Genomic DNA, 20,871 nt, shown 5'->3' on the forward strand with positions numbered 1-20,871 from the left:
CTGAGCATTACTTCGTTGAAATTGATCACCTTTGTTAATATGTGGTTCATAGTTCTTAATTTCTCATTTCCCCTGTTAAATTTTTTTTAAATACCGTATTTTTTGGGACAAATTATGCCATTGTCCCGTACGGCTGAAAAATAAAATCTGGCAACACTATTCTATAGTTTTTTTTTTAGTTTAGAGTTGTGTCGTTATTGCAAAGGGCCATCGATATGTATGTAGTTATGTATACAGTGTACATAAATATCTATTAACATACCTTTGTATGCACTCAAAAATATGTTAGCATTTTCACTTATCACTAATCATGCTGCGCAAAAGCCTTTTTCTTTGCTCATGCGCCGCCATATTTGCAAACTTCACTAGCGGCGCATCGGCCGTAAAACTTTATATTTAATATGCTTGCACTTGCACTTCATCACAAACACTGCATTATAGAATATCGAAATCGCAACTACACTGTAAACACCTAACAAAACATATTTTTGGACTTAAATACTTAATTTAAACCACAATTTAATAAAAATTTTCACTAGAACCGAAGAGCAGAAAAACGAGCAGCAAACACTAGCGAAAGTTGAAATACGACTAAGGATACGGAATTGGTGATGGCAGAAACACAGGGAGGAAGGAAATCAAATTTTAAATTTTAATACATATTCAATGTAGTTGTGACACAAACCTCATAAAAAAGAAATCAAATAGATTTTCTAATTAGTCGACATGTATGTACTACTAAAAGTATTTCACATGACTCACCCTTTGCTATGCCAGACACTAGTTCAAAGCCACTGTGAAACAAAATCAAAATGTGTTTTCTACACCAGTGCTTCTCAAACCCTGGCACCCGCTTACAGTTTAATTGACGGTGGAATATTGAAGCAGATAACCAAAAAACATAGAACATAAAGAAGCTGCACACATGGTTGCCAACTCATCAAAATTTTGTGTACCACAACATCCAAGTAAAAAGGCTCAAATAAAATGTACAATTTTTTGCCGTCCATCAAAAAAATATGTATATATATATTTTCTAATAATATTAAACGTTAACAAAAATTGCAATATTTTTAATTCGTGTAAAAAATGAATTTTCCCTACATATTTCTTTGCGTTTGTGCATGTACAGTGCAGTGTCAAATGTGAGTGTACACATTGTTTTAAATTTGGTTCTAATCAGTCGTATCGCCAATTACATGTGAAAAAATCTTTCACATAAATTTACATGGAAACAAAAACTGGGAAAAATTGTTTTTGTTTTGCTTTATAATTTTTGGGAATATTTGTTCACGTGAAATTCGCGATAGGACCGAATATAATATTCACAAGTATTTTCATGAAAAATTGTTTTCATTAATCCCACAATTATACAAAAACAAAATTTTCTGCATATTGAACCAAACCTCTATATCCCTACGGTATTCGACGCCCCGAATACGAATGCGAGGTCTGTTAGTTTCCATCAAGTCCTGAAAATTCAATACAATTCTGAATTTGACCTTGAGATGACCTGTACATATTTTGGAGGTGATTAATTTCAGTGATTTTTATACAATGTTCAATAAATTTTTTGTCCTAATATAATTTAAATGAAATGCGCGGTAATCGGTTACAACAACATGTACAAAAATAATAAAATGGCTAGCCCAAACCTGCGTTCAAAAATTGCTTTCTTTTTTTCTTTATGTTTCGTCTTCATATTCTTTGTTTACTTTTGGTTCGTTTCAAAGGAAATAACATGGCGCCGAATTTACAAACGTCAGCTAGAAAATTACTTTTTTTTTGCTTCATCTTGTCAGATTTTGTGTAGTTGAATCATGCGGTGGTTGCTCCCTTTCATACCACAGTAACTTTGTATACAACTCTGACTCAGCAAAATTCATGCTCCTTCTCATTTATCAACCCTGATCAGATTTTAAACTCGAGGAATACTCAAAAAGGTTTATTACTGTACATACTGTGGTGATTTGGCACAGTTAATGCACTTTTGCAGAAAAAATTGTCAAGCTCATTTGTGCAATCTATTCTTGGGATTACGTACTTGTGGCCGCTGGAGATCCACTGCTCTAATTGAACTAAGAATTTAGCTTTGGAAAATTTTATTTGTAGTTTACTATATTCTTTATATTCTATATAATTATTGTTGCAAAAATTCTTCATTTTTGGGTTGCTTTTTGAAAAATTTAAAAACATCGACAATGTAGGGTACGGAAATGCCGACCACTTTCCAAAAAATTTGACATTACATGTTCATCCAATTGGAATTGACATTCAAATTAGAGTGGCAACTCCACATGTAGTCAGCTGCTGGCTGTCATTGTGAAGTCCGTTTTATACACATTTTCGTAGCTGGTTCGTTCCGAGAAGAACTGTTTGGTTTTTTGCATTTTCAGTAGTATTTCTGTTCCTCGCGTTCGTGTAGGTTGATTGTTGATTTTAAGTGTTTGACTCCTAGTGTTCCGTATGGTTGTTGGTAATGTTGTTATTAGACATTTGCATTCCTGGCTGCGCGACTGCTGATTTTCCAACACCACGCAACTATAACAACAACGATTATTTATTGCGGTAGCAGACACAAAGGCAAATTTATCGATTAGTTTTCTACCGAGCGCGCACTTGCACACAAACCAATGACCAGCCAGTGAGTTGAGTGGAAAATCTGTTTGATGCCCAATTGTGTTTTAAAAAGATGTTGAGCGAAATAAGTGCTAAATTACAATGCTACCGTTGTTTGTGCGCTGCGACGTAATTGACTGCAATTGGTGAACGTTTTGCAGTCGGCACTAGGTAGGTGGCCTGTTTGTCGTTTCCAACTCCAGCGTGGAAATTGTGAAGGTGATTTTAATTTTAACGGTATTGGTGCGATGTAATTAAAAATATATACCTATCTACAAATGTATAATGAAAAATTTAATGTGTAAAAATTAATTCGAAAAATAACGCAAATTAAAAAGCGAAATTAAAATTGAGGATAAAACGAAAAAGTAAAGCACAGTGCAATTGCGCGAGGGGCAAAACAGCGTAAAGTGCAATTAAGTGACGAATGCGAAGCTGAAAACAAAGTGAAAATTCCAATAAGAAAAAGAGAATAAGGAAATAAATCAACAAAAATAAAAATCTGTTAAAATAATAATACATAGTTAAAAGTAAAAAAGTTGAGAAGTGTTTTCGAAAAATGTGAAATTCCTTCATTCCTTGTGCTATTAAACGGCAAAAGCTCCGAAGTGAAAAGCAAAGTAAGCAAAGGCTTGCAATTATTATTACCTACTATAAGTTAATAATTCCAAGCAGGCAGCGTCGGGCGTGACGTCTCTGTCGCCTCTGCAGCAGTGCCAAAATGTGGATATCATCCAACAACAAATACGGCGTTGGTAAGTACTGCGAACGCGCCCAAAAGCCGACTACTCCCATAGATTCACACCCTGCAGGGAAAGCTACTAGTTGTGAACTAAATTCTACCAGTTTGCCCATGATAGCGACTGGCGATGTCCTACGAGATGTCAGTTGTCGGACTATTCATCAGCATCCACTAACATAAATACTAGTAGCATCATACCAGTTGGTTAGATAATCCGCCAATTCATAAAGCATAAGTATGCCATTTTGCTCGCTCGTGCTCCAAGAGTGGCAATGGCCGACAGAGCAAAGCACTGGTGTGGCATTCCTGAGGTCCATGGTTCAAGTCCTAGCGCAGGGGAAATTTTTTTATTAAGGGTTTTTGTTGTAATTTTTAAATTTAATTTAAAAACAATTTGGTTTTATAAATTTATTTTTATTTTATTTTTTTATTAAGGATATTTCTTATAATTTTTAAATTTAATAAAAAATTTTTTTTTTTATTAATTTATTTGTTTTATGATACAAGTATTTCTTACCTTACGTACATATGTTTTTTTTGCAATGGAATTAGATCTGAAATATGTAATTATATTCACTTACATTGATTTAACGTGAAAAATTGTTACCACCTCCAAGTGGACTCGAACCAGCGATCTCAGAAGCAGAACCGGTAGTCTACACGCGACGACACAGCCGACATTTGTAAGAAACGGAATCATTTGCGTTTTAGTTTTAACTTTGACGATTCAAAGGCAGATTTCGCTGAACGCTTAAGTTCTTCGAAATTGTCGAACGCCACCTACATTGCTTTAGCACATACTAGTTAATGAACTAGTATTTTTACTGAGTGGTTTGGCTTTTCACTGCAGGGTATGTACATAAATATACCGACTCTGGGTGGCCACTGTCAACCCCCAGTTGCGCAGGTGGTGGCAATGATATAGATGGCTGCCGGTGCTAAACAACCACCCGCATACTATATACGCTACTCATCAGTTTTTTGTATGTACGTACATGTATGTATGGTACGTACATATGTATGCCTAGCACACCTTAATTCATACATATCTAGGAAGTATACATACATATGTATCTATATAGTATGCGAATGCATCTGTAGTGGAAATGTGTTTTGTGCGGCAACATGCGGATTTTCTTATGAATCACGTTTGCTTTCCTCGAATCTGTGACGTTGAATTCTGATGAGGCGTTCGTCATTGCAGCCACAGCCACGGCCCCGGAAAATCGTTCACTCATCAGCTACGCCGTTTCCGCCTTTTGTTTCTCTTTGCTTTAATGTTTTGTTTTATTTTTCTTTGCTTCTCTGCTCTAGCGTATTTTGCTTTGCATGGACGCACTTTTTCACTCGTTTCTTTGCATAAATTTGTTTTTGTGATATTTGCTGCGCTTGGAGCAAGTGTGGAAAAGAAAACATCTCTCAGGTGTTATTCTCTTTCAGGATCACCCTTGAAAAAATTTAAGAAATGATACGGTGTAACAAAATCAAGAAAATTACACCAATGTTAACAAAGTACAGCTGATTCCCAAAACCGCTTCATTACAACAACACCAGGAGCAGTGTATTTGTATATGCAGGTACATACATATGTACATATGTACATTAGACTCTATCACTTGAAAAGTTGCGGGTTTTCCGCCGGGACTAGATACACAAATTTATTACATCTGAAGACTTGACCAAAATATTTCGAAAAAATATTAGATAGGATTTACGTGAGCTGGACCGATTTGTAAAGACCTCCGAAAATTTAGATTTTTTTGAATAAAAATAGTTTTATAAAGAATTTTTTGAAAAAAAAAATCCCCTCAGATGACAAAACAGTTTAAGCTTCAAAAACCTGCATGAAAATTTTCCAACGGAATCATAATACTTACTTATGCGGTGTTAGTGGAAACGTATTTTCTCACCATTTTTCTTTCTGTGCAACGAAATTCATTCGCGTCCCATTTTTTAATTAATTAATTTTTTTTTTTAATATCAACACATCTTTATTGAACTTGAAGCAGTATAATTTCATTCATCTTACCCTTCTTTTTATACTTTGAATCAGTTTATTTGCAAAGAGGAAGGGAGCAAAATACATACCCTTCCAATGATACCTTATAAGTCTTTATCGATAAAGTTGTGGTTGAGTTATTCAGGTTTTCAAAAATCTCATTGTTATGATTCCGTTGAATTTTGTTTTTAATATTTTAATATTTTTATGGAAACTTTTTAAGCTTAAACTGTTTTGTCATCTGAGGTAATTTTTTTTCAAAAGATTCTTTAAAAAAACTTTTTTTATTCATAAAAAACTCAATTTTTGGAGATATTTTCAAATCGGTCCAGCTCGCGTAAATCTTAGTATTTTTTCGAAATATTTTTTGGTGCAAGTCTTAAAAAATAATAGATTGGTTTCATAAACCTAGCTCTTTCATAATAATGGGATTGATTTCATAAATCTGCATGCCAAGTTCCACGGTGCCACGCCCCCTTTTAAAATAACCGCCATTTTTCCGTAAGTTTGAGATGAACTTCATATATGTATGTATGTATGTATTTCCATACCCCCTTTTCCAATAACCCCCATTTTTTCCATGACTATGGGATTGACTTCATATATAGGGTGATCCATCTATACCTATTTTTTAAATCAAAATAAAACACTTAAGAAAGAACTGGACGTCAGAGTCTTCATTTATACCTAGAAGAACTTTCTCTAACGTTTGAATAAAATTATTTTAAAAAAGTAAACGTCATAGAATGTTCTTTCAGGTTATAATAAATATGTAAATTAAAAAGGTCTAGATAGATCACCCGTTATATGTATGCATGTACAAAGACTTTTACCGTCGTTTTCTGCTCGTATTTTTTTACTTTATTGTTTTCCCTGCGAAGCAGGAATCGGATACAATGTAATGTTTGCAGAAGTCTCATTAAGTGGCTAAGAATGTGCTAATTGATAAAATTATATGATTGCGTACCTATATATTGTATGTATGTATATGTATGTACATATTCCATATGAATAACTGCGTAGATATGCACTTGAATTTAAATATTTAGTAGCAGGGCCATTTTTTATATTCATATGTATATATGTACATACAGCTGCGGTCAATAAATTAACACCGAAATTATTAATGATATATGCATGTAGTTTGCAACTTATTTATGTACGCTTATTTTTTTGTTTTAAATAGTTTTTGTTCAAAATATAATTCAATCTATTACCACGTTTATACCTACGAAAGAATCGCATTAAAAAAACCGATTTGGCTTATAGATATATGTTTACTAATTAAAAATTATAAAGAAAACCAGCCGATTCTGGTAACAGAGGAATAGAAGGCCTCCTCTGTGTTGCAAAGACCAGGTGGGGAAGGACTTTGTTTCACTTGGCACATCCATCCGCCAGTAAAGAAGAAGAAGAAAGCGCATACACGAATTAAAAAAAAAAAATTGTCAGACTTCAAACAATTGTCATCCAAATTTCAAAAATGTCAATTAGAATCTTTGGATATACAGTATGCGGGTATGCAATTTTGTAGACCATTCTGTTTCAGTCTGATAAAGTGCAAGTTTCAAGTTGCTAAAAATTACCGAATTTGCGATTTTTTTTTTTTTTAATTTAAAAACACCGTCAACAAAAACAATTGCGAAAAATCAACGGTAATTTCTAGCGACTTCAAACCTTCAAACTTGCACTTTATTAAAGATTCTGATTACAAATCCGAAATAATTCTAGAAATTCTGAATAAAAACTGTGAGATTATGATGAAAATTTTAAGATTTTTTTTATTATTACAAATCTCAGCCAGCAAAATATCCGTATACGTATCCGAAAATGGAAACGATTTCGTATTAAAATATGATGTTGCATCCGATTTCCGATTCGTTTTTCAGATCCATTCTCTCACAAAAGTGTTCATCCGAAATTGGGGAAAAAATTGTTGCAACTTTTTTTTCTTAATAAATTTGCTTGCATCTTGAAGCATTGCTCCATCCCAGTAGTCAACGTTTGTGCTGCTGAGTTGGGTGAACGGTCCAAAAGCTGCTATTCAGTCGCTTGTTTTGTATGGAAAAAGGTTTCACATGCAAATAGATTTTAAAAATTTAGAATATTTTAGAGACCAAGTACTTAATTTGAAAAAAAAATAATAATAAAATCAGCTTCTCTACTGATACTGCTTACCTAGTCGATATGCCTGTACGATTTTGACTGACACTTTTATAAAGAGAATAAAACACTTTAATAAAAAAGTATTAAAATTGGTCGGTACTAAAAAATCCCGCTTTCTTAAAATTATTGAAGTACCGTAACATATAGTCGATTTTAAAAGGTACTCGATACTTTCTCCATCACTAATAATGATACTTACTATGTACATACATATATATGAATATAAAAGTATGTGACAATTGATTATCACTTGCTTTAATTGTTGACAAATTATAGCTGCAAGTCAGGAAATTGATAACAAAATGCCGTAAGAGTAAATGATTAAGTCGTTTATTTTTATTTTTTTTGCAAGAGATGAGCGAAGCCTCTTATCAACAAATTAAAGGGTATCATTTAAAATTAGCGCGTAACATCGCTACTACAACCAATTGCTCTTGGCCCGATTCGAATAAGAAAATTTCTGGAAAAAGTTCAAAGTGCCAATGAAAAAACCTCTCATAATCTTATATATTTTTCTTCCTTAGCATTAATGATGCTTCCAGTTAAGTAATATTAGATCCATTCAATAACTTTTCCAGTAAGTACTTCAAGTAAGTATTGAATGCATTTCCAGTAAAAACTTGTTACAATTCCTAAAAATTTTCTGATATTGAATGGACCGACAGTATGATCTAGTGTTACACTACAACAACAATAGGATTTTTATTGAGCCTAAAAGTTTTTTATAGTTGAAGCCATTTATCGCAACAGCTATGTTTGATTTATTTATTTTTTTACACACGGAAGAAAATTTCCGTTCTTCTTAGAAAAAAGGGAGGTAAAGATACATGTGTATCTAAAGAATCTTATTATACTATTTTCTGATATGTTTTTTGAGGTGGCAAACACTTATTAGCTGAATTATTGATAATTTTATGTTAAAGAGCAAATCTCTAAAGAGTAGATAGACATCGGAATCTATGAAATTCGTGTATGCAGAAAATATAAAAAAATATGCACAAAAAAAAAAAACAAAAAATATGCCAATCAGTAGTTATGGTAACAGGGCTTTGTAGTAAATCAGAGAAAGTTTCTGCAGAATCATTTGCTATACTAATTTGCCAACTGCTAAAAAGCCGTAAGTAAGCTAATTTTTTTTCAAAATTTTCTTTTGATGCAGAAATGTTCAAAGAGCATCTACTTACATAGATGCATTACTAAATACATCAGAAACAATTTTTTTTTATGGAAAGAAGGTAGATACGCAACACGATAAAAATCTCAAAAATCAATGGTAATTTTTAGCGATTTGAAACTAGCACTTTATTATACTAAAATTTAATGGACTACAAAACTGCATACTAAAAATTTTTTCTAAAAATCGAATTGACAAACTTAATAATGTTGAATAAGAAAAAATTGATAAGGAATAAATAAATAAATAAATAAATCGACAAAACGTCGGGGTATGTTAATTTTTGACGCTGACTGTATATCCATTTCTTCGAAACAGCTCTAACGATTTTAATAAAATTTTGTATTCAGATAATGTTTTACATTTCTAGGGTTTTTTAGATAGGCAGCATCACCGATAATATTCGTATAAGGTTGCCACCTATTCGAAATTAGTTAGAAATTAAATTAGATATCATAATATGGGTGTCAAAGAGAGCGTATTTTAAATAGAGATATATTCTAGAGATATTTATGAAAAGCGTCTATTTATATTTTTTTTTTTTTAGAAAATCAAGATACTATATAACTTTTTATAAATAGTAAAAGCATGCTCTTAAACAATGCTTTTCTTATATAGTAAGTGTTTCCTCGGCGAGCAGAAGCTTTATATCTAGGTTAGAATGTGAAAGGAGTTGCCATCTTCTAAAAATATAAATTCAATGAAGTTAAATAAATTATTACGATATGGGTATCAATCGAAATGGTTTTGAAAATGATTTACTTTAAAACTACATGTAGAAGGTTGCCACCTGTTCGCAAAATCAAATTCAACTTGAATTAAGGGAATTAGGTTATTGAAATACATTTGTATCACAATATCGGTCAGATGAAAGAGGATTGCGAAGGATTTCGTTTGAAAATATTTTAAAGAATGTTAAAAAAAAAGAAAAAAATTAGAATTTTGCAATGTTTTTGGCCATATTTATGTAAGTTGAGTTTTACTGCCCCTATACATTTGTGAAAGCCACTGCAAAAAGTCCAGCGGCAAATCAAAAAAAATTGCTAAAAGCGTTTCCAAAATTTAATTGCTGTTCAACAATGAAATTAAATTAGTCTGTAAACACAACAAAAAGAGTTAGGTCTTCGAAACCACAAGTTAAGTAACTATAAAAGCAAACTATGCTGTAGTTCTACAATTTAAGCATGTGTGCATGCTTGCAAACATACAAAAAATATTTGCAAACATATATACATATGCACATATGTACATTAGACCGTACCAGAAAAAAAAGTTCGTCGGACACCTCTGAGCTATTTTTCGCCATATTCTCAGCATTTACATACAATCGGATCTTAAAGATATGATACTTTCGATGTTTTTGTCTCAAGGAGAAATCATTTTTATTCCACAGTTTATTGACCTCAAGTACCCGGTTCTAGTACTTACCCACCAGATCGCAGTTCCTCCCACCATAATATCAGTAAATTAAAGCTCGGCATAACTTATTAAACGTTTAGTTGACATTTACATGTCTAAATCTATTAAACCATATGGAAAATATGTCAAAACACTATACTCCTTTTATGGAAATTGCCTTTTTTCTGCTAAAGAGATAGAGTACATATATTTGATTAAGAATGTGATTGAATATGGTTCGTAAAATATCATTAAGTCCATATATTCGAAGAAGTAAAATCTTTTTCGTAAGCTGAAACATGCAAACGATAATTTAAATAGACTTTTAATCTTAAACTTTCAATTCGAATTTAAAGCGAGCGACGATGGAATCACCCTGGTAAGGTAATGTTTTGATTATTCCAGTATGATTATTAAATTGGCCATATCTATAGCAACCGCATTTCAAAGTGGTATTGTTTGCCACTTATGTTTAATTATTAATTTTTAAGAATTTTTTATTAAAATACAGTTCATTCTCCAACAAAACCCATATAAACCCAAGAGTTAAACTTTGTAAATGGCTGCAAACTTTTTGTGTCGCATTTACTTCCATATAACGAATAAACACAATTTATTTTTATATGGAAGAAACCCGCAACACCTTCGGCGAAAAAAACGGTAATTTTTAGCCAATTGAAATTTGCATATTGTTAGATTAAAATTGAATGGGCTATAAAACTCTGTACTCAAATAAATTCTAACACTTCTGAGAAAAAAATTTGAAATTTGGGTGAAAATTTGTCGAATTCCCTTGTAATTTTCCATAAAGTTTTAAACTTCTGGCGTATATGGGTTTATTTAGAGAACGAACTGTATTTCAGTGGAAAATTCTCAAAAATAAATAAATAAACATGAATGGCAAACAATATAACTTTGAAATTGGGGTGCTATTGTATTGGCCAATACTGTACATTGCTTTAGAAATTTTCTTGCAAAAATAACTTAGGCTCTGGTGTATGGCGATTTTTTTTGTTTGCTTATAAGCTGGTACGGTCTAATGTATATATGGGTGTAGGTATGAAGACACATTTTTTCAATCTGTTGACACATGTGTTTGAAATTTCTCTTTCATCATTCTTAGCATTTTGTTTTGATAGACGATTTCTACAATTTCGTTGTTGTGCGCTATACTCTCTTTTAAGCTATCTATTTTCACTCAATTTAACAACAGAAGCTGGGCATCTGTCTACCGATTATTATGTAGACACTTAGCCAACAGATACTAAGTACAAACGTTCATACTGACAAGCATACCATACATACATATCCTCGTTTAAAGTACAAAACCGCGTAATTGACATTTGCTGCCAAAAATTGGAATTGCTCACACAAGCTCTTGGCTCAATCCTTATCCATTTGTCGTGAAGTATACCAGCCAGAAATGTGATTTGCTATATAAAAAAGAGAACCATTTTCGAATATGAGTGTTTTTGCTCTCTAGAAAATAATTTATTCAACCAAACATACGCGGTTTTGCATTTTGTTGATACGCGGTTTTGTATTTTAAACGACGATATGTATGGTCAACATTTGCTCCAGTTTATTACATCTGCAAATGACAAGAATGGTCGTAATAAAACAGCAGCGACAATGACCAAAACAACAATTGCAAGCAATAAATACTTAAGTATGACAGCAATACAAATATATCTACATTTGGGTGGTCCAAAAACAGTTAAGTCGAAATTGTAATGCTCTCACCCTTTAGGATTGTTCTGTATCGAAAATAGTATACCCTTATTTTGTTTTTATTTTCAAATCAAAAAATACTTAGAGGTGGCTCAAAACGCTCAAAGTTTTCCATGTATTTTTATTTGGCAAAAATTAATTTTTTTTGTAGAAATGATATAGAATTCTTGAAAGTCAGTATTTTTCGATCGGAAAACTCTGGTTCTCTTCAGGAGACTTTCAATAATAATACCCAATTGTTTATTTAACCATTTTTTAATACAAACGATTTTTTATTGGCCGCCCATTGAATTTGTAAGGGTTTTTTGGATTTTTGGCGGACCTATAGATTATAGTTGCTATGAAAAAATTGTTAAATGGTTATTATTGGGAATCTCCTGCAGATAAACTAAGTTTTCTGGTAGAAAAATATGGATTTTTAACTTATCCCCCATATAAGATATGTACATGTAAAACTTTGGCCGCTTTGAGCAACCTCTAAATGTTTTTTGATTTCGAAATAAAAAAATAAGGGTATATTTTTTCGGTATAGAACAATCCTAGGGGTGAGAGCATAGAAATTCCGACTTTGCTTTTTCACAGGCATGTTTGGACCACCCTAATGTACATACACATAATTACATAGTAGCTTGCAGCAGCTTTAATCGCTTGTATAAATATAAAAAAAGGCGAAGAATCAACTGGAAGCTACAACAGTTTGTAAAAGCCACTGAAGTGAAGGTGGTTCGAAAAGTTGAGCATAGGCCTACAAAAACTGATTTTATTTTTAATCCGTTCGTCGAATCTGACAAATTGGTAGGATCCATATTGAAAGAACTGGCTCGACCAAAATTGAAATGGTACTGAACAGATTTTTTCTGATGGAATTCATCTGGCAATGATAAAAATTCGAGATTATTTAGCCGATATTTTCCAAAGCCGACTGATTTCGTGAAATAAATAATAATTTCAACATCTTCAATTTGCTTGAAATTCTATATTACATAAAGTAAACTAAAACATAATTTGATTTGAGCTATCTGCCAGATTTTAAGCGAAAAAAGCTGATTTGTTTTCCTATACATGCGGTACATATGTACGTGTGGGCATTTCCAATCTGGCGTGAGGGGGCATTTGTATGACAACATGTCAAAAAATGAAACGAAAAAGCCAAAACTTTAAAAAAGATTTTCTGCATTTGCATAATAATTAAGTAGCCCTTTATACAGCAAAAAAAAAATGCAACAATGCAGTAGAGATTTAAATATATAAGCAAACGTATAAGTCCGCTGGCGTGATATTACAGAAAACCGAAGTGGGTCCGACTTGGGTTACAAAATTGCAAAACCCTGCGAAGTGGGCAAGAATATTTGTATAAATTTTTTTTTAATAATATTTGAAATATTTAAGTTTAATTTTCCAAGTTTTTAAATACAAAAATCTTTCCTGTTTTTTACCAGCCAAAGTATATGGCATGAAGTTACGTTACTTGTACAAAGTTGCAATCAGCTCAGCGCTCGCAGTATTTGCACCAAGGCGTAATGAAATAAAACCTTAAAGATTGTGGCATGATGTGATGGCTGACGTCGCTCGTCGATAATCTCCAGAAAAAGAAGTGACCGCTTTTTTTTTTAGCAAAGCTAAGTTTTTCGCCTCGAAACGGGGGAAACGTAACGAGAGTAAATTTAACGGAAAATACATACTAAACGGCCGTACATATACAGTGGCGCTCACCTAAATAGCCTAGTTTTATTTTTTACAACATTCACAATGTTTTACGTGGTACATGTTTGGGTTTTTTAAATATATGTATGTTTGTATAGTGGATTCTATAACATAAACCATATACATAAGTCAAACTTTAAAACGTTGTGTACAGTTCAGGAAAATTTAACAAATTTCAAAAAAACGTCATCAAAATTTTAAATATTTTTTCAGAATTTTAATAAACTTTTTGGGTATGCAGTTTTGTAGCGCATCCAATTTTAGTGTAATATTTACATGTCTGAAAATTCGGAAAAATCCCGTTGATTTTTGAGAATATTTTTTTTCGAGGGTGCTGCGTATTTTCTTCCATATAAAAATAGATTTTATTCATGCGTTATAAGGGAAAAAATGCCTAACACCCTTGAAAAAAAAAATCTCAAAATTTATATCATAAAAAAATTAAGGAAAAAACGCGTTTTTGTTAGGTTGAAGTGCTTATCATCGAGAAAACTACTCCAACGTAATAAAATAATGTATGGGCGGATCTTAATATGTTAATCGGATCATCATTTAGACGGTTTTTTTTCCTTTCCTCGATTCGATGAAATGTACTTGGCACTTTCTCTTTTACTTGCCAGCAATATGCTTCGAGTGGGAAATGCCTTAGTTTTCTGTTGACCGAATGGTTCACTACATTCAAATCTTCGGTTACAGTTTTTATGATAAATTAATAATAATAATAATTAAACTCAATGGCTTTACCCCCTCTCAACAGGACAACAAGTCGAAGATGTTAGATTGTACTTGGATTTCCTGTTAATAGACCCGTTTTCTAATATTGGACTAACTAAAGTTGTAAAAAGAACTTTTTTACATAAGGATCGCAAAACTCGTTTGATCATCACTTTACAAATGCAATAAGCCTTTGGCTTTTTTGACTTGAGCATTAATATGAAGGTTAGAATTGAGCTTGGAATCCATTGTGACACCAAGATCGACAAAAATGGATGCTTGTTCCAGATTATAATTGGATATTAAATAAAAAGCTGGTTAAACTGCCTTACGTTACGCGTAACTTTAGATTTTTTAAGGTTTAGTGCCCTATATATATTGGCTAGAATACCACTGGCTTTCCGAACCACTGGCTTTCTTACGCACCAAAGAGAAATTTTTCTATCTAAAAATATAGAATTTCTTTACTCTTTTCCACACCACCTGCCATATTTATGGCTAACGTAATATGAAACCCCTTCATCCTCCTTGTGTTCTTAAATATGTTTTCGCAATTGGATCTATTCGCACTGACAGTATTTGTGTTGACTTCGGATAGACTAAGTAGTCGTTTTCTGACTTATTTGCATTTCCGCCTTGGGCGCATTTGTGTCCACTATCCTCTCCACGTCACCCAGCAGTTCTGCTACCACGACGATCACTATAGCTTTACTACCACTCTCCCCTACTTCCCTTACTACATGTACCATTTGGTCAAACGTTTTTTGTCGCCCAAACGCATATGTACTTACATATGGATGTATGCACATTTTCGAATATACATACATACATGAATGCATATGCACGCAAATACATACAGTGAGCGTAAAAAATAAGTATACCCTGTCGTTTTGACGATTTTATTTATTTTTAATTTCCATACCAAATTTTTGTAATTTTTTTTTTTATAAAATATATGTAATTCATTCAACAGCAAAAACCACCAGAAATTTTTTTTTCAAAATTTTCAACTTTTACATTCGATTTCTGAGAAAATTTTGAGTAAGCAGTTTTGTAGCCGTTAATATTTTAGTTTAATAAAGTGCAAGTTTTAATATATGTTTATAAAAAAATAAGAAAATTTTGCTCATAGCAAAATATAAATAAAAAAAATCGTAAAAACGTCAGGGTATACTTATTTTTGACGCTCACTGTAAGTATTTACATAAAAGTTTCGAATTTGCACAACTATTCGCATTGCCATGGACCAGCGTCAATTGCCCCTTTTGTGTTTGGATTTGGAATTAATATCTTTTTCGGTTTGGTTTTACTGCTTCGCAGCGTTGGTTAGCCAATGCGGGGCTACCGGGCAGGCGCACTTGTACGGCCCATGCGCCAGTCCTCTATTAGGCTAACGCCCAAGGGCTGTTGACTGCCTGCCTCAGCCAACCATGGAGTTTAAAGTCATTTTATTCTCATTCAATTGCCCTCATTGTTTTATTTTCTCTTCTGTTCTCTAGCACAGCTCTTGTTGTAAATTGTGGCAAGTGAATAACGATTATTTGGTCTGGCTTCTACATTTCGCATGCTTTTGACTGTTAATGCCTTTATATTTTATTTAAATGATTTGTAGTGGCGATGACTTGAAATCGTATACTACTTCCCTGTCCTACTGTCTGTGGCTCGCTTTTGTTAGTGGGCTGATTCAACCACGACCACTTCAATCTGCCAAGCGTTCACGAGTCTCTGCTACCCCCGTCTTCAACAAAGTAGCGACATTCATTCACGTGTCCCATCGAGAGTAGCACGTTTTCGTTTTTCCTACTATTTTCCTCTTCCCACAATTGTATGTATACAATTTAGAAATTACTTATGCTTTTATTTTCACTTAACTGCGTCACGCCGGCAACGTTGTCATCGTAGTCGCTTCCTTTACCGGTCTGTCGGCTGTTGCTTCCTGTGCAACTTCACAATGCGAATTCATGGTGGATTGCGCAAGTATGTTATGTACATTTAAATATATGTATTATAGTACATACATACATATGTACATATTTACATCGCTTTATAAGTATTTGAAAGGCTCAAAATCAATTAATGTTTGGTCTGCTCTAGAAATGGTGTTGTGCAAGGAATTTGACTTGTGTTCAGCGTTGCCAGGTTGACGTTTTTAACGTCATTTGAACGTTTTTTGTATCCTGTTGATGTTCGTACGTTTTTTGTGTAAAAATGACGTTTTTAACTTCCCAGTAATTTTTCTCTGTTACGAAATCTTGTAAGTAGAACTGATTTTGAATTATTTTCTTAATAAATATCACTGGTCTACAAGGGTTTTGCGAATAAGACGGGACCTGGTGTTTCCGAACGGATTTTTCGTGCTGAACACGAATCTGGGGTCCAAAACTTCCCATCACGTCACGTTTTCGAGAAAAAAGGGGTTGAAACCCCTAAAAACAGCGTTTTTGGCCATTTTTGAAAAATTGTAGAGCTGAACCCTGACGTGCTACAAACTTTGTATATGTCAGAAATTAAAGGCTAAATCGTGCCCTTTCGAATGAGCCCTATGCCGAATTAATCGCATGCACCCTTAGATCAGGGGGTGTATTTGTGTCTAGGAGTCCAATTTTTATATCCACCATATTCGACCCGTCATCTTAAATTTTTAAAATCTAACTGCAGATTCGTAATCAGCGACTTTTAATATAGTTAAAACCTTGGCATTATTAATTTTCTATGATCGTTTAAGATTAAATTCTTTCTGTGATCAATTTTTCCTGCACCCCTAAACACAAATACACCCCCTGCTTTAAGGGTGCACGCGATCAATTCGGCATAGGGCTCATTCGAAAGGGCACGGTTTAGCCTTTAATTTCTGATATATGCAAAATTTGTACCACGTCAGGGTTCAGCTCTATAATTTTTCGAAAATGGCCAAAAACGCTGTTTTTAGGGGTTTCAACCCCTTTTTTCTCGAAAACGTGACGTGATGGGACATTTTTGACCCCGGATTCGTGTTCAGCACGAAAAATCCGTTCAGAAACACCAGGTCCCGTCTTATTCGCAGAAAAAAAGTTGAAATTTGTAGACCAGTGTATTTACAAGCTTTGTTTTTCGCAGCAGCTTCTTCAAAAGATATTTATTCTTTGGACACAGATGACTTAAATATGATGCAAGCCAAGCGTACGCGCATTTTTTTGGTTTTGTAAACACTTGAGGTTACGAGGCTTATTGCAATTTTTGCAATTGCACATTAAAAGCCGAATCAGGAAGAGCTGATCTATTGCAACACGCACGCTCGCAAAAGCACCAAAAAAGCTGTAGCAGCATAAAAAGTCAGAAAAAAGTAGGCGACCTTTTTAAGACTTGCTATTCTTTAGCAACTTTAAACATGCACATTATTGCCCTGGAATTAAATGGGCTTGATAGCTTACTCAAAAAAATCTTAAAAATCTGAATAAAAAAATGAAAATCTAGCTGAAAATCTAGCAGATAATTTTTGTACAAAGTTTGAAATGTGGATTTATATTTTGTTTGTTATATGATGTGCTAGGCTTTTATGGAAAAATAATAAACCTTAAATTAACAAAAGAAAAACCACCAAAATCGATCAAATGTTGATGACTTAATCAGCCGAGTCAAGTGTTTGTATAAAATGATTTTTATATTAACGATCTCAAACCAGTTTACAATGAATTTTAAATGTGCTCTGTAGAAATGATATTTTAATATACCTTACGTAAATACTTATGTACCTTTGTATACTATAAAAGTTTAATAAGAACAATTCTGTGTGCATACATTTGAAAAAGACGTTTTTTGGGTAGGAAATGACGTTTTCCAGACCAAGAGGGACGTTTTCTCATGCCGAGTACCTGGCAACACTGCTTGTGTTGTAGTATTTTTTTTTTAGTTTTTTTGTTCAACCCTTATTGGGATTGCACGCTAGAGAATTTATACTATTTGACTAGATTATTGACAGTGCCAGCAGATGTTAGGTAAAACAATCGCGAGGAAGGGCAAACGGTAATATAATTTTGGTTTCAAACTATATACATACATACTTATATATTTCTAAAAAGTATTTTTCTATTATCCAACGATATCTCCTTTAATATTTTATTAAATTTAACGAATGATATCTCCTTTTGAAGGGGAGGAGCTCCCTTACCTGGGAAAAATAGTTATGTTGTTCAAGTTTAGCTATTTATTTAAATAAACGGGTTTTAAAAAGCTGAAAACATTGCGTCCGGTAAATAAAGCGCCATATCTCCCATAATACTCCATCAAATTGAATGGATGAAACACCATTTAGCGGGACAGCTTCACCGCTTGAGGTAAAAACAAAAATTTTTTAATAGGGTTGCCTTCCGCTTAAAAGTTTTGGACTTAAATATATATCGACTAAAATATTACAAGCCATTCAGGAAATAAAAGGTATTTAAATGCACTCTTAACCAGAAGTAATAATTTGAAGAGGGTTGCCAACTATTTGAAACTTTTTATCTATACATACATACATATGTATTGAATAAAGTTGATTACGTAATACTGAGCTTAGCTCTAGAGTAGATTGTCGTATGTGAGCTTTGTTTTTGATGTTTTTACAACTTGTTGGATAGCTTAGGTTAGAGTGCGTTGCAAATTATTACTGGTTACATTTACAGGTGTCGGATTTGAAAAATGTATGATGGAATTTGGTTTAAAAATACAAAATCAGCCTTATCATGAGTTTCATTTTCCTCGAACCGGTTCACTTCTCACTTTTCGTTTCCGAGTATTCACTACGGGCGGATGAAAAAAATTTCGGACGAAACTCACGACAAGGCTGAATGAGAATATCTGGCGCGTACATTTCTTTTACGAATATACTTCGATTGCTTCGAAGATAATTTGAATTTTTCGACATTGTACTTTCAATAAAACATTGCCTCACGCGACCGCAATTTACAAAGATTGGAGATTAGCAGTGCAAATCAAATCCTCAGTAACGCGCCCAAGTTAATACTGGACGGCCTCAGGAAGAACAAGCACATTAACAACTGAAACAAATTTATTTCGTTGACAACTCTGATATCGAAATCGATCAGTGTTGTGCGATTAAACGCCAGATCATTGGAAAATTGCAAGTACTTCATCACGGACACAACGCTTTGGTTAGGTTATTTAAAATTCTTATGCTCTCCCCCTCTAGGATTGTTCTATACCGAAAAAATTAAATCCTCGTTTTTTTATTCTGAAATCAAAGCGCTCAAAGTTTTCATGTATTTTATATAGGAAAAAACCACTTTTCGTACAAATGGTAAAGGATTCTTTGAAATCGATATTTTTCTATCGGAAAACTCTGTTTCTTTTCAGGAGATTCCCAATAATAATACCCTGTTAATTATTTAACAATTTTTTCATATAAATAACATTTTATAGATCCGCCAAAACCACCAGAAAATGCAATGGGGGGATAAATAAAAAATCTTTATTATTAAAGAAAGAAAGTGCGCCTGGGCCACACTGGAGAAGTGAAACTTACGTTACATACATACATAACTATTTTGTCGCATAACCAATGTAGGGACATACATATGTATTTACATGCATACATACGTCTGTTTTTGCTTAGGATTATAGTTTTTGTCTTTTTTCTATCTAGATCCCTACCTCTGCCCCTGTTCGTTCTAATTATATTTATGTTGTTCTGTTTTCCTTTATGTTCATTTTTATCTTTATACAAAATCGATAAATAATCGCTAACAAAAATCGATAAGAAAATTGATAAATATATCGATTAGAAAATCGATAAATATATCGGTAACAAAATCGATAAAAAAATCGATAACAAAATAGATAAAGATACCGATTAAAAACCGATACAAAATATCGTTAACAAAATAATTAAAAATATCGATTACAAAATCGATAAAAATATCGATTATCGCTTATATTGATAAGCTCCGAAAATATCGATAGCAAAATTGATAACAATATCGATAAAAGTTTCGATAACAAAATCGATAGGAATATTGATATCAAAACCGATAAAAATATCGATTAGTTTATCGATAAGTCCCGAGAGTCCCGAAAATCTCAAAAATCCAAAATAGTTCCCAGATCGAGTCTCTGTGTCTCTCTTTATATCCTTTCCTCCTTATCACCTTTATTTGAATCTTTCTACCTCATCTTCATCTTTACTCTTACCGGTATCCTCATCCTCATCTTTGTTTTTACTTTTCTGTCATCTACATATTCCCCTTCACCATCGCCCTTATACATATATAAGTAAAGTGTTTAAATTTACTTTGGTCTTCATTTTTGCCTTTATCTTTACGCATCTTTGTTTTTGTTTTTATTTTTACCTTTGCCTTTATCCTTTTCTTTAACCTTTTATGAGCAAATTTTTGTTACATTAATACCATATGCATAATCACAAGAAGCACTTGTTTCAGCCCCAACCATTTCCGCTACACCATTTCCGTTGCACCATTTCCGTTGCACCGTTTCCGTTGCACTATTTCCGTGTGCAATTTCCGTTGAATTTCCCAATTTACTCCCAACCAACCAACCGCCGCTAAAGAAGTTTCACTTCAAAAATGGTTAAATAAATAATTTTAGGAAGAGCCTGCCTGAAACTATACAAAAAAGCAAATAAGCAAA

The 20,871-nt window shown here is 33.1% G+C and overlaps 1 protein-coding gene across 3 annotated transcripts in view; it reads left to right on the plus strand.

Annotated features, from left to right (window-relative positions):
• The first annotated feature begins 2,393 nt into the window (after positions 1-2,393).
• Positions 2,394-20,871, plus strand: part of LOC118737619 (dedicator of cytokinesis protein 3) — a 144,170-nt gene continuing 125,692 nt past the window's right edge. The window contains exons 1-2 of one of the 3 annotated variants that reach the window (XM_036468239.1): positions 2,394-2,838; positions 2,958-3,374. In XM_036468239.1, coding sequence (XP_036324132.1) covers positions 3,341-3,374 — 34 coding nt within the window. In that variant the 5' untranslated portion in view covers positions 2,394-2,838; positions 2,958-3,340. Of the gene's footprint in view, positions 2,839-2,914; positions 3,375-20,871 lie in introns of those variants that run through there. The other 2 variants (XM_036468240.1, XM_036468242.1) reach the window with 2 other exon arrangements.

The sequence above is a fragment of the Rhagoletis pomonella genome, unplaced genomic scaffold, assembly GCF_013731165.1.
Source record: "Rhagoletis pomonella isolate Grant_MI unplaced genomic scaffold, Rhpom_1.0 Rhpom_scaffold_00004, whole genome shotgun sequence".
NCBI lineage: Eukaryota > Metazoa > Arthropoda > Insecta > Diptera > Tephritidae > Rhagoletis > Rhagoletis pomonella.